Source organism: Myotis lucifugus, unplaced genomic scaffold (genome assembly GCF_000147115.1).
Source record: "Myotis lucifugus unplaced genomic scaffold, Myoluc2.0 scaffold_99, whole genome shotgun sequence".
Classification (NCBI taxonomy): Eukaryota; Metazoa; Chordata; class Mammalia; order Chiroptera; family Vespertilionidae; genus Myotis; species Myotis lucifugus.
Genome location: NW_005871147.1, coordinates 3,534,689 through 3,549,533, shown reverse-complemented (window position 1 = coordinate 3,549,533; position 14,845 = coordinate 3,534,689). Strand labels below are relative to the sequence as shown.

At 38.1% G+C, this 14,845-nt stretch overlaps 1 protein-coding gene across 5 annotated transcripts in view; it reads right to left on the bottom strand.

Annotated features, from left to right (window-relative positions):
• USP32 (ubiquitin specific peptidase 32) overlaps window positions 1-14,845 on the bottom strand; it is a 122,759-nt gene that overhangs the window by 68,688 nt on the left and 39,226 nt on the right. For all 5 annotated transcript variants that reach the window (XM_023756831.1, XM_023756829.1, XM_006092236.3 and 2 more), the window contains 3 exons: window positions 10,740-10,845; window positions 8,418-8,536; window positions 3,512-3,671 (listed from right to left, as the gene is read on the bottom strand). In XM_023756831.1, coding sequence (XP_023612599.1) covers window positions 3,512-3,671; window positions 8,418-8,536; window positions 10,740-10,845 — 385 coding nt within the window. The remainder of the gene's footprint in view (window positions 1-3,511; window positions 3,672-8,417; window positions 8,537-10,739; window positions 10,846-14,845) is intronic.

Genomic DNA, 14,845 nt, shown 5'->3' with positions numbered 1-14,845 from the left:
TAAACCTGCCCATGTCAGAATTTCTATTAGATGTTTAACAGTAATTCTGATTTTGTGAAAATGCTCTAATAGTAAGGCTCACTAAGACAGTAGCCATTTGCTGAAGCTAGTAGCAAATTGAGTTTCTGCTGAACTTGTTTATTCTGGTTCCTTATTTTTATAAATTATAAAAAAAAACCAACTAGCAAGAAAAACTTTCCACAGATGTGGAGGAGTTCATTTTTGCACTGGTCTATAGCCCTTTGTTAGAAAATTGCCTGCTCCCAAAACAATTAGTCTCTGGAAACAGTGGGTGAAACTCACTGATATTCACAAGCCAGGTATGTTTTCAATAATACAAGAGGATGCATATTCATTGTAAAGCACCTATTCTATACCAGGCATAGAGCTGAGTCCTGTAAAAGCCAAAAGTATCATTTCATGTACTCATAAAGGATAGCACAATATGCCACCCCAAATATGGCACTTTGGCATAAAGGATTATTTGGCATAAGGATTATTTTGAGTTGAGGGCAATTGAGAAGCAAATACAAGAAAAGCTCTCTGTCCTCCCCTATCTGCCTAATTTGTAAAGGTATCTTCCCTGCCCCTCTACCAGGAAGAACAGAAATTACTCATCAGAGACAACCCTAGATCCTTATCACCAGAGGAAGGAATCTGTATAACAAACTTCATTAACAATCCTATCTGCCATTAGTTTCTCCATATTTTAGCCTTCCCACATTTTGCCATCCATAGAAGTTCAAAGCCCTTTTCTCTTTTTCTCCTCACTTCTCTACAAAATTATTGTATGTATTTTTTTGCTAGAATGATATATAAGCTCAAATTCTAACCACTCCTTGGAGTTATACATCAACGAATGCTCCCATGCAGGATGTTAATAAACTTTCATTTTCTTCATATCTGTCTTTTTTCAGTCTAATTTAAAAGACCCAGCCAATGAACCCAATATGGATAAGGAAAAAAATTTTCCTCATCTACACTCCTTATAACACACCTATGAGGTAAGTTGTATCATTAGCCCTGTTCTTCAGAGAAGGAAAAAAGTTCAAAGAGATTAAATAAATTTCCCAGAGTTACATAAATAATAAGTGGCAGGGCCAGAGTGTTCACCCAAAGTCTGAAGAACTCAACATCATATCAGTATTTCTCAAAATGTAATCCAGGGTCCATGAACATCAGATTACCCTGGAAATCTAGGAAAGTAGAGTCCTAGGGCACACTGAGTAAGTATCTTTGATGTTAGAATCAGTAACTTCCACTTTTAATAAACACCCTTCCCAAATAATTCTAATGCTCAATAAAGGCTGGTAACTACTAATATATCATAGCGGCCTTATAGTTGCTTAATTTTTTAAAATTTATTTTTATTGATTTCAGAGAGGAAGGATGAGGGAGAGAGAGATAGAAACATTAATGATGAGAGAGTATCATTGATTGGCTGCTTCCTGCATGCTCCCTACAGAGGATCGAGCCTGCAACCGGGCATGTGCCCTTGACTGGAATCGAACCTGGGACCCTTCAGTCCTCAGGACAATGCTCTATCCACTGAGCCAAACTGGCTAGGGCATTGATTAGTTTTTTTAATTTTGAGGTAGCTCTCTTATAAGAAACAAGAATATGACAAAAATCAACTATGATGCCAGTAATCTGAACTTTAAATTTTTAAATTAAATTTAATTTTATAAATAATAGAAAATTAAAAGCATATTATTTCTTCAGGTTTTTACCACACACTATTATTGGCTTATTTCTATGGCCAATATGTGCATTACGGGAGTAGATAAAATAATTAGATAATTCCCTTATATTTAAAGGAAGCTGACCTTCCATGTGCCTTAATTTAATACTAATCAGTTTTCTGTATCTCACATCATTTATTTAAGCAAAAGGTTAGAAAGGAAGATCTTAGAACTAACTTTTGACCTTTAGAAGTTCCTTAAACTTGTAAAATATCATAATTAATTTCCCCCTAAAACATGATATGTCTTTATATAAGCCCTCACATACTATGAAGTTGTTAAAACATATTCAAATATGATAATTACCTTGGTCCTTCTCTTTGGTATAAGTTTAACCCTACAATCCTAAAATAACATATACCTACTGCTCACTGCTGGGGAAATCAAATGTTTAAATCAGTATTTACAATGTAGACTTTTAATGGCTGAAAATTTTTTGACACAGTTAAGGCCAATAACATGCATTTAGTCCACTGCACTAAGAAAAACTCCAAGATAAACAGACCATGAGTATTGTACTCAAGGGATTTGTAACTTCTAAGGAGAAACCAAGCCATTTCCAAGACTCTAAGGCAGGGGTCCTCAAACTACGGCCCGCGGGCCACATGCAAATACAAATATTGTATTTGTTCCCGTTTTGTTTTTTTACTTCAAAATAAGATATGTGCAGTGTGCATAGGAATTTGTTCATAGTTTTTTTTTAAACTATAGTCCGGCCCTCCAACGGTCTGAGGGACAGTGAACTGGCCCCCTGTTTAAAAAGTTTGAGGACCCCTGCTCTAAGGTAAGGCAAAATGCATCTTAATTGCTTCAATTAAAATGTGAAGTATGCAGAAATGCAAATGAAAAATTAATTCAAACTGTAGAAAAATGGAGACCACATGACAAAAGCAGCAGCATCTGAGCTCTTAAATTCCTTGGAATTTCTTGGGTAGTAGAAGCCTTTTGTTTTACTGCATAAGGTGACTCTTGGTGGGTTCCTGGATGGGGGCTGATTACCAGAAAGATTATGGCTGATTATTCCAAGCCATAATTAGAAACTGTAATTTTCAGTCCCACTCCCCAATCTGGAGAGGGAAAGGACCTAGAAATGAAGCCTCCATAAAAATCCCCAAAGTATGGGGTTCAGAGAGTTTCAAGACTGATGAACACATCCACATGCTAGCAGGTCTAGTTTATCCCAGCTCCACAGGGACAGAAGCTCTCTTCCAGATCTTGCCCTATGTATCTCTTCATCTGGCTGTTCATCTGTATCCTTTCACATATCCTGTATTATATAATAAATCAGTATTCATACCCATTTCCCTGAATCCTGTGAGCTATTTTAGCAAATTATCAAACCCAAGGAGGGACTCATAGGAACCTCTAATTTACAGATGATTGGTCAGAAGCACGGTGACAACCTGGACTTGTGATTGGTATCTGAAGTGGGGGACAGAGTCCTCAACCAGAGGAGCAGCCTTGTGGCACTGAGCCCTAAACCTAGTGGTGTCTATGCTAACCCTAGGTAGATAGTGTCAGAATTGAAATGAATTGCAGGACACTCAAATGGTGTTTGTAGAGCGCTGGAGAATTGCTTGCTGTGGGGAAAAAACCCACACATTTGGAATATACTCGTAAAGTAGACAAAAAAGAGTTTTCCCTTTCAGCAAAGCATTTCATTTTATTACACTCTAGAAAAAAAAAACAACTACTGACAATATAAATTTCTTCTTTATAGGCAATTGCATTAAAAAGTGAACAGGAAACAATGAAATGTCATTACTTACAATGTGTGACTCCAGCCAGAGTTTGGTAGAAAGTGGGAGTATCACTATCATCAGTGAGGGTCACATATACACCTCCAGACAGTAGCCAACGAGAAAAGGTAAAAGCTTCTTTGTTTAGAAGAAGCCAATTTCTAAACTTTTCATAGTTTACCTTTTCACCCTATGATTAGGAAAGAAAAAGCATAGTTCAGTCAAAATTTAAAGTATCTTACTTGGATCATGCACAACTTGAAATCTGCAATTAGTTGACATTAATCTACAAAGGAAGAATTATCTAAATAAATTATCTTGTAATCTTGGAAATCAAGGTGTTTTCAAAAACAACTGTATTTCAGAACTTCCATTTGCTTGAAATCTATATGCAAATTACAACATATTTCATCAATTCATGAAAGTAGTACATTGCTACTAATAAGTCATATTTTATTTGCTAAGGCATATCCTGAAATCAGTAAACTGCATTTCTTTTAATATTTAATAAACCCAATTTTCACTTATCCCTCTTCTTTAGCACCTCAATCTAAATTAGCATATATTTGAGAAATTAGCATATTTTAATTAAACACGTATGAAATTTAAGTGCTCTTTTAAGTTTCATTGGCAAATTAAAAACAACTTTCCCTGCCTTAGCTGGTTTGGCTCAGTGGATAGAGCATCGCCCTGCGGACTGAAGGGTCCCAGGTTCGATTCCAGTCAAGGGCATGTACCATGGTTGTGGGCACATCCCCAGTAGGGGGTGTGCAGGAGGTAGCTGATCAATGTTTCTAACTCTCTATCCCTCTCTCTTTCTCTCTGTAAAAAATCAATAAAATATATTTAAAAAAAAAATTTTTCCCAGAGTCCTCAACCAGAAGGCATCAATGAAAACATGTACTAGTATTCACAAGTCAACTAGAATACAAAAAAGAAACAAGTATATTTCTATTTCTTTGCTTTCTTTCCTTGCTAAGACTTCTTTGCCTTGTTAAATCTCTGGAGAAAAATAGTACCCAGGCTGGGACAGAACATCACATGGCTATGCAAATCAATCTCTTTGGAAGACAACAGGACTTACATTGAGTGAGGGCCAGATGTTACGGTGAGAAAAAGGGAGACCCAACTCACCCAGGAAATACAATTAGGAATGACACTCAGGAGATATTAAGGGATACAAATAACTTATAACCTAAAAGAAATATGGTGGAGCCCTAGCCGGTTTGGCTCAGTGGATAGACCCTTGGCCTGTGGACTGAAGGGTCCTGGGTTCGAGGTCCTGGGTTCGATTCTGGTCAAGGGCACATACCTCGGTTGCAGTTTCCCTGGCCCTGATTGGGATGCGTGCCAGAGACAACCAATGGATGTGTCTCTCTCACATCGATGTTTTTCTCTCTATCTCTCCCCCACTCCCTTCTACTCTCTCAAAAAAATCAATGGGAAAATATCCTTGAGTTAGGATTAACAAAAAAATTAAATAAGTAAAAACCAAACAAACAAAAAATATGAATTTCTATTTTAAAATATATATACAGTAAGAAAAAAAAAACAATACTACTCCTATGTGGATTTCCTTTATAACAGACATCATTTATCAAGGCTAATAAAGCCAAGACAGAAAAAGTAGAGACCCATTCCATGTCTCTTAAATCTAGGTGCTAGGTCCATTATCTTTTAGTTATAGTGCTTCTTTTTAGTTTTGGGGGGTTTTTTAGGAGTGCAAAACACACAAAACATTATGGAAGATCTAAAAAATAAGCCTATTCTAAGAAAACTGATACTGAAACATGTTAATTTGAAAAGCTTGAGTCTTATTCTTGGAAAAGCTCAATCATCAGATACATTACTCAGAAATTACAGCAGGTAAATACATCAAATAGCTGAATCAGGTAAAATTAGCCCATTTATAATGTTGAGTTTTTATCACCCATTAAGTATCTAATGATTTTCATAGACTTACATATGAATGTTGTAATACCTTGACCCGTCATTTCTTTGATCTTCCCCCTTCCAAAGCTCGTGTCCTTCATAAAACACTACCCCAGATATTTTCTACCAAAGTCTTATGATCATTTTCTTAAAATAACCATTGCTCTTCCCAAAAATGCAATTTTAAGCCTCTCCCCATCACAATTTCCTCTTATAAGCACATTCCTTCTAGTAACCCAACTCCAGTGATTTTTTATTCCACAGGACCTACAACAATGAGCTACCCTTCAAATCTAATGATCATTTCTCAGTGATCAGAGGTCAACTCATTTGACCTTTCAGTTTATTTGACTTAAACACTCCTTCCTCTTAAAACACTTTTATCACTTGGCTTCCAGGACACTATTCACTCTTGGGTCTCCTCACAGGCTACTCATTGGACACCTGTTTTGGATTCCTCTTCATCTTGCCAATCTCTATCTATAAGCCAATAAATCCTTTCCCTTGAACTCCAACTTATTATGTCAAAAAGGATAGCTGACAACTCCACTTAAATGTCTAATATGATTCTCAAATTTAATTATGCCCCAAACCTCCCTCTCTAGTGGTCTTAGCCATCTTAGTTAATGGCAACTCATTTACTAAATCAGGCCAAACACCTTAGTCATTCTCTTCTCTTTCTGTCACAGCCCATAATCAATACAAGAAAAGATCCTGTCAACTCTACCTTCAAAATAAATATAGAATCTAAATCTAAAAACTTATCACCTCACTGCCTGCCACACATGATCTAAATGGCCATTACCTCTTACTTGGGTCATTCAGATACCTCAATTGGACTCTGTCCAGCCTACCCTACAGATAAAAGCTAAAATTATCATATTTAAAAAAACAAAAACACAACTCATGTAGTCGTCTGCTCAAAATTCTCTAATGGTTTCCATCTCACTAAGGGTGAAGTCAAAGAACTCACACAGGGTCATATATATAGTACCCCTAACTATCCCACCCCTCCCCCAACCTCTGCAACTTCATTTCCTACAATATAGCCTGCTCACTACATTCCAGCTAAATTGGCCTCTTTGTTGCTCCTTAATCATGTCAAGTACACTCCCACTTCAGGGCCTTAGCTATATTCTCTTAGTGGAAAGTGCTTTCCCCAGATATCTGGTTTTATCTCTCACTTCCTTTAAATTTTTTGTTCAAATGTCATTTTATCTAACAAGCCTTTCCTAACTAGTCTATACAAAATACTGACACTCAGCTACCTCCTCCCTATCACCACCTAAATCTTTTTTTTTTCCCTCACTCAAGGATATTTTTCCATTGATTTTTTTTTTTTTTTTTTTAGAGAGTGGAAGGAAGAGAGGAGGAAGGGAGGGGAAAGGAGGGAGAGGAAAGAAGGAAGAGGAGGAGGGAGGGAGGAAAGGAGGGAGGAAGGGGGAGAAGGGGAAGGAAGAAAAGAGGGAGGGAGGGAGAGACAGAGAGAGAAACATCTATGTTGGAGAGACATTGATTGGTTGCCTCCCACATTGATTGGTTGCCAGAGATAGAGCCTGCAACTGAGGTACCTGCCCTTGACCTGGAATCAAACCCCTTGACTCTTTAGTCCAAGGGCTGATGCTCTAATCACCAAGCCAAACTGGCCAGGGCTATTTTATATTTTCCTATAGCACTAATTATCATCTAATATATATACCTGCTTTTGTGCCTAAATTAGAGAACTGGGTGATAACCACATTTAATTCCCATCTATAAAACTGGAATGTCTTTATAAACCTTATTAAAATAAAAAACATATACATTTTTCCCCCAAATGAGCAGAGTATTAACACATTTGACATCTCTGGGGGAAAAAAATCCAATTAATCAAGCCTGAAAAGGTTAGATTACATTTTTTCTGACTAGCAAATGTTTGTTATTGGAGGGGGGAAAAACACATAGCTAGCCAGTTTGTCTTGAAATATTAAAAGACTATCACAGCAACTTCCAGTCAATATGTCAGAACCAAAAATGCAAGAGGCTAATCCTCTGCACCAAATACATAGAAATACTGAGTAAAATATAACACCATAACCACTACCAAAAACTGCACTGCCCAGCTCAAAAGCAAGAAAGGGAAATCTCCAAGTGCTATCAACACAGAGGAAGCTCAAAGTCAGAGTGGTAAAAATCTTAAGATAAAGAGTCCAAAGAGATATATATACCTGCAGTATTGACAATCAATGTCTATATAGTTAGGAAGGTGACTAAACTAAACTGAATAAAAACTCCCTGAATAAAACCAAGAGCAGTGAAGGATTGTCATTTCTGTGAAATGAAAGTGGGTCAAAGGGCCACCCATAAGAAATCATACAGCATGAGTGCTGCAGGAAAGATTCAGAAACTTCTAAAAGGGTTTTTTTTTACTCCACCATCTCTAGGAACTTTTCCCATATTAGCAGACCTCGGAAAAGAAAAACGGGCATTTTCTCTGAAAGATACACATTTTGTAATGTTTAACTTTTATACAATAAAAATTAAAAAATTATGAAAAGAGAAAAAATGATAAATTTTGTAAACCAAAATATTTTATAATGCAAATCAACTGAGTAATAAAATAAATAGTAAAACAGGCCCTGATGGGTCATAGAGATATAAGACTGGATCAAGGCAAATGAGTGATTTACCTATACGTCCATGATGAAAAGCAATGGCACTACAATGCGAGCAATGCCCAGGTTCCTGCAGGATCACAGTGTGAGAATGTGTGTGTTGGTGTGAGAATATGGGAGTGTATTTCATTATAGACAGCTGCCTTTACAGTAGAATTGGGTTTCAGATTCACATATGTAGCAGAAATAAGTACCATGGATCTTTGAGCACAAAACATGGTTAAAACATCAACTGTTAAATAAAAAAATGTTAAGAATATGCTGCACATAAATATTTATTCATCATAGCAAACTAAGAATTAATACTCATAGTCAACAGGTAGGGATAAAATGTAAATCTTTAAATATACCTCTGAGAAACATTTCCTGAGTGTATCTGGGACTTTACCATCCACAACATGGAGCATTCTTTCCATTTCTTCCCGTGTAACATAGCTTCCGGATTCACTTGCAAAAAGACTAAAAATGTCTAGGATAAAGGAAAAATAAATTAATCTTATCACAGATCAAATATACCCCTTGGTGGAAGTAGGGAGGAAAGAGAAAGGTAACAATTACTCAGTGATTACTAGTGCCAAGCACTTTATGAACACATAAATTTATTTATTCCTCAAAACAACCCAGCAATGCAAATTAAAACAGAAATGTGAGCCCTAACCAGTTTGGCTTAGTGGATAGAGTGTCAGCCCACAGTATGAAGAGTCCCGGGTTTGATTCCAGTCAAGGGCAGGTACCTCTGTTGCATGCTGCATCCCCCAGCCCTGGTCAGGGCACTTGTGGGAGTAAACCAATCGATGTGTCTCTCTCACATCAATGTTTCTCTCTCTCTGTCTCTTTCCCCTCCCTGTAGCAGTCTCTAAAAATCAATGGAAAAATATCCTTGGGTGAGGATTAAAAAAAAAACAAAAAAAAACAACCCATCCAGCAATGTGATATACTTTTAAACATACCAAATTTGCAAAAATGTTTAGGTGTGACAATACAAAGAGTTAGCAATAATGTGGGAAAAACAGAAACTCTTATACATTGCTAATTAGAATATGAATTACTGCAACCACTGCTGCTATGAACATTTGTGTACTTTTTTTAAAATGAATACAGTTGCCCCTTGAACCACACAGATTTGAACCATGGGGGTCTACTTATACACAGATCCCCCCCCCACACACACAATAAATACCTCTACTGTTTTTCAATTCACAATTGGGAGCCTACAGATACAGAAGACTGACTGTATGCCTTGATCTATGCCATTTTATATAGGCCACCTTGAGCATCTTCAAATTATGGTATTCCCAGGAGGTCCTGAAACCAATCCCTCCTAGATACCAAGGGATAGCTAAGTTTTGAATGGGTCAAAAATTGTATCTGAATTTTCAACTGTACAGGAGTTGGTGCCCCTAATTCCTGCATTGTTCCAGGGTCAACTATCCATTTTCAATTTTCTTGGGTATGTAACTAGAAGTGGAATTGCTGGATCATATGATAACTTGATTTTTAAAAATTTGTTTTTATTGATTTTTGAGAGAGAGAGAAAAAAGCACATCGATGTGAGAGCAAAACATTGATCGACTGCCTCCTATATGCCCCCTAACAGGAATCAAGCCTGCAACCTGGGCACGTGCCCTGACTGGGAATCCAACCGGCAACGGTAGGACTACACCCAATCGAGCCAAACAGGCCAGGGCAAAAACTTGATTTTTAACAAAAGTCTGAGGAACTGCCCAATTGTTTTCTCAAGTGGCTACACTATAAGCAATGTATGAGGATTGCAATTTTCCCACATCCTCACTAACACTAATTATTATGTTTCTTCAGTTTGTTTATTTGTTATCCTCACCAGAGGATAGTTTTCCTTTAATTTTTAGAGAGAGTGGAAAGAGAGGAAGGGAGACGGGAGAGAGAAACATCGATGTGAAAGAGACATATTGATTGGTTGCCTCCCAAATGTGCCCCAACTGGAGCCAGAGATTGAACCTGCAATCCCTCAATGCTCTGGCCGATGCTCTAAAATATTGGCCAGGGCTATGTTTCTTTTTAATTTAACCATTCTCGTGGGTGTGACTTGTTGTGTCATTGTAATTTTTTATTACATTTCCCTAAAAACTAATTATGTTGAGCATTTTTCTTTTTAAAGAAAATATATTTTTATTGATTTCAGAAAGGAAGGGAGAGGGAGAGAGAGATAGAAACATCAATATCAATGATGAAAGAGAATCATTGACTGGCTGCCTCCTGCATGCCCCAAGCTGGGGATGGAGCCCACAACCAGAGCATGTGCCCTGACCGGGAATGCAACCATGACCTCCTGGTTCATAGTCGGTGCTCAACCACTGACCCACACTGGCTGGGCTATTGAGCATTTTTTCAAGGGCTTTTTGGACACTTGTTATCTTCTTCAGATAAATATCAATTTAAATCCTTTGCTTATCATCAGAAATTTGAGGTAAGGCCCTAACTGGCTAGCTCACTCAGTTACAGCATAATCCTGATATGCCAAGTTTGTGGGTTCGCTCCCTGGTCAGGGCACATACAAGAAATAACCAGTGAATACATAAGTAAATGAAACAACAAAGCAATTTCTCTCTCTCTCTCAAATCAATATAAAAAATGAGGTAAAATAATTCTGTGCCCATCTATATTATCATATTGAGATAAAAAAAAGTACTTACATTTTGCTTTCTCTTCATCTTTGCCTCTTGTAAGAAGAACAAGTCCAACTATTAAATTATTGAAGTGTAGTCCCTTTGATGTTCCACCAAAAGAACAGTAAATCACCTAGGAGAAAATGATAAAGCCAATCTAAGATGTTGAGGAATCTGAGGCTGATAACACCTTAAACAAATCTTGTCTCCATCTCCAAACAAGGCCCCTGGTAAACTTTAGTGAAATTATGTTAAGTTTCTCCCCCTTCTTCCTCTTTAACACCTTGTTATTGCACTGAGCCAAGAATATACTGTATGTATTCTCAAATACATATACCACTGGCTCACACACTAAATATTTATTCTGTTTCTTTGGATTCCTTAGCAAGGTCCAGAAAGATAAGGTCCTTCAACAGCCCTAATAATGTGATAAGGATTCTGTGGTATTACAGAACTTCCTTCAACTTCTATAAAATGTATACACATCATTTTGATTTGAAAGACTGACATTCTCTAACTGAATGTGTAACCACGCAGAAACTTCATTTCTTTAATATGACCTTTTCTTCTTTCTTTCCTTTTGATTCAAACTGGCCTCATCCAGCAACCAGACCCATGTGCCTTCTTCGTTGCACATTCACTCACTCAATCATTAAATCCTTGGGACAATGACATTCTGGTCTGCATCAGATAATCTCAAGAACAAAGCCTCAGGTCTGTTGATTAGAGACAGAGTTTCAGTCAGACTAGAGATAACATCTAGGCCTTAGTTGTGTTCAGCTCCAGAAAAAAACACTATTTAGTTCAGTCTCTGCTGTCCTATACAAAACATCCATCTTTCAACCACAAAGTTAAATGTTCTATACAAACAAAGCTGGGTTGGAGAACCACCCAGCTTTAGTTTTTCCAGATATTCAGCATGCAAAGGCCGCCTTGTAGCACTGGAGAACCTTGACCGCATCTTCTTTGTTGAATCTCCCTCACTTCCTCCCAATGATAACCTAATCTCCCTAATCCTCAGAATCTTAGCATGTATATTCTGTGCTTTCAATCTTGGTTCTGTTTAAAAATGCCCAGGAGTCAGTCTAACTTCCCCTGATTCCTTCCTCTTCATACACCTCTGAGACTGCCACACCACCTGTCTCTTCCTAGGGTTCCATACCCCCAGCCAGCACAACATTATGGCCAAGGTACAGACTGTTACTTACAAATAGCACCTCGTCCTAAGCATTTTAAATCAATGAGTAGGGTTATGATATAGAAGGCATATGTATTAATTTTGTAAATAACAAAGTTGGGAGGGATGGCTAATAAAATAGGTATTACAGAATACCTATTCTGATTCTACAATACAGAATCAAACTCATCAAGATGGACACTTGGCTAAAGGTAATGAGATTAAATGTAATGTATTTAGAGTTTCTTAACAATTTAGTTTATATAAATATAGAAGAACAGAATTGAGCTTGGAAATTTTAGGCAACAAAGCTATAACCTTTTTGCGTAAGTTAACAGAATTTTATGCTGCATGGTAATGACACAAGAATAAAGTATTCTCCTACTGTTCACTAATCTAATTCAATCTAGAGAACAGCATGGGATTAACCAGTATGCATATTAACTATGGTTAGGGAGCAGCAGGGGAAAATAAGTTATTTAAATGCCTATAAGGGAAGGCTCCAGTTTCCCAATTCAAATAGCTGAATTCCATCTCTGGGAGGTATAAGATTTCCTATGGGGGCTCCAGTAGAGACAACAAAAATTTGGGATCATGATACTGTGCCAAAATCCTCTGTGGCTTCTAGTTCCATCCCCATTTCTAAAGCCAGAAAATGAGGATTAATAAGAATAGCATCTACACCTCACATGGTGTGGTGAGAATTACATGAGATAAATTACATAAAATGTTTATCATAGCTCCAGATAACTGGCAAATAACTCCATAAATGTTAGTTATTATCATCTTCAGTGGGAAGCAACATAGAACAGTAGCTAAAATGGATTTGGATACATGGACTTGCTCATTAGCTTTAATACTTGAGCAAGTAACCTAACTTCCTTAAGCCTCAGTATCTTTTCCTCACTGATAAAATGATAGTAACATCAATACTTACATAATGACAAATGTCATATAACTTAAGTTGTCAGATAAAAATTTGTGAATTCATTAGGCAAATATAATTTAGCTAAGTGTTCAAAGTTAATATCCCAATTAATAGATAAACCAGCTACATGTGGTTGTTCAAAGTACTAAATGATATACTTGCAAAGCAGCTAATAAAGTAACTAGCATATAATATTAATAAACAACAATCAAAGTCTATCACAGTGACATAGTATCTCTGAGGGAAAGTTTGGTTTCAAATAACCAAATTGTACCTCTTGTAACATCTGCAAACTATGTTATTATATACTAGTGGCCTAGTGCACGGATTCGTGCACATTGAAAGGAAATTGATTAGAAGAAATATTTTATTATTGCAATTCGCCCTTTCTCTATAATAGAAGTGTCAACCAAATTCACAATCGACAATGACAGATCAAAATGCACACGTGCGATTGGTGCCAGTGAGAGCTTTATATGTATCACACATGCGTGAGTCAATGTTTATTTTTAAATTGCCAGTGCACGTCATATGTATCAGCCAGTCGGACGGTCGGTCATTTAGTCTTTTATATATAGAGATAACTATGTTATTGCCAGTTTTGGGTTCAGCTGAAATTATTCATCAGAGGATAAAAATAACAACCTTGACCATGATAGCATGATGCTCTGAAATGACCTAATGAGGAACAAACTAATGATAATTAAACAGTTCAGGCAGTATCTCTTTGGAATTCAAGAATATTAAGTAAATATTCTATTATCTTTCAAATAAATAGGTTCATGTGGGCTTAATGTGGTTCCTAAAGATTATTTAAAAAATAATCCTGCCCTAGCTGGCTTGGCTCAGTGGATAAAGCGTCAGACTGCAGACTGAAGGGTCCCAGGTTCGATTCCAGCCAAGGTTGTTCGATTCCAACCCACATGCCTGGGTTGTGGGCTCAATCCCCAGTAGGGGGCGTGCAGGAGGCAGCCGATCAATGATTCTCTCACATCATTGATGTTTCTATCTCTCTCTCCTTCTCCCTTCCTCTATGAAATCAATAAAGAAATATATTTTAGGAGGAAACCAAGATGGCGGCATAGGTAAACACCAGAGATTGCTGCCTCGCACAACCACTTCAAAAACACAACTAAAAGACATAACGGACATCATCCAGAACCACAGGAAGGCTGGCTGAGTGGAATTTCTACAACTAGAAGGAAAGAGAAAAGCATACCAACACTCAGAGGAGGTGCGGTGCTGAAGTAAATACAAAGGTGCAGAGGTGCATGTGGAGAGGGCTGGCAGCTGAGGACACGATTGTCTTTTTAAATCAGGAGGGAGTCTCAGGCTCTGAGCTCCAGTTCCGGGCGAGTCTCTGGGGACCCAGACTCATACTGGAGAAACGGGGCTGTCTGGCATCGGTCGGAACTCGAGGGCAGCTTTCTCTCGGAGGTGCTTGCAGCGATTTCCGGGACACTGAGAAGCAGGGCCTCTGAGGGCAGGACTGAGAGCAGCCATAACTGCTCGCTCGCTTGCTCGGCCCGCCCTGTTGATCCCCTGGGACCCTGCCCCACCCAAGCCTTGCACAGAGGCTTTTGCATATGAAAGGCCCAGCCCTTTGTAATCTGAAAATTACTTAACAAACTGCAGCTGCCCCAAGGACCCAGGGCAACTTGCATTGCTTTACAGCTGGCTTCTGCTGGGTAGCCTCAGGCAAAGGTGAGATTAGCACCTCCTTAGATCCAAGAGCCAGTGAACCCAGTGGTCAGAGTGGGACCATCCAATTACAACTCCTCAGATCCATAAGGGACACACTCAGGGGGCAGACTCAGTGAACACCAAAGCCCCACTGAAGCAAGTCTTGCCCCAGAAGGGTGTCTTCAGCACAGAAGTTCTCCCACAGTAGATACAGCTGATTCTCACAGCCAATTGGCCTGGAGGTCAAATCCTCCCAGTGTTACCTACAACAATCAAGGCTTAACTACAACTAGACTGTGCATAAAGCCCACAAGGGGTGCACCAAGAGTGTCTACCTTCAGGTAT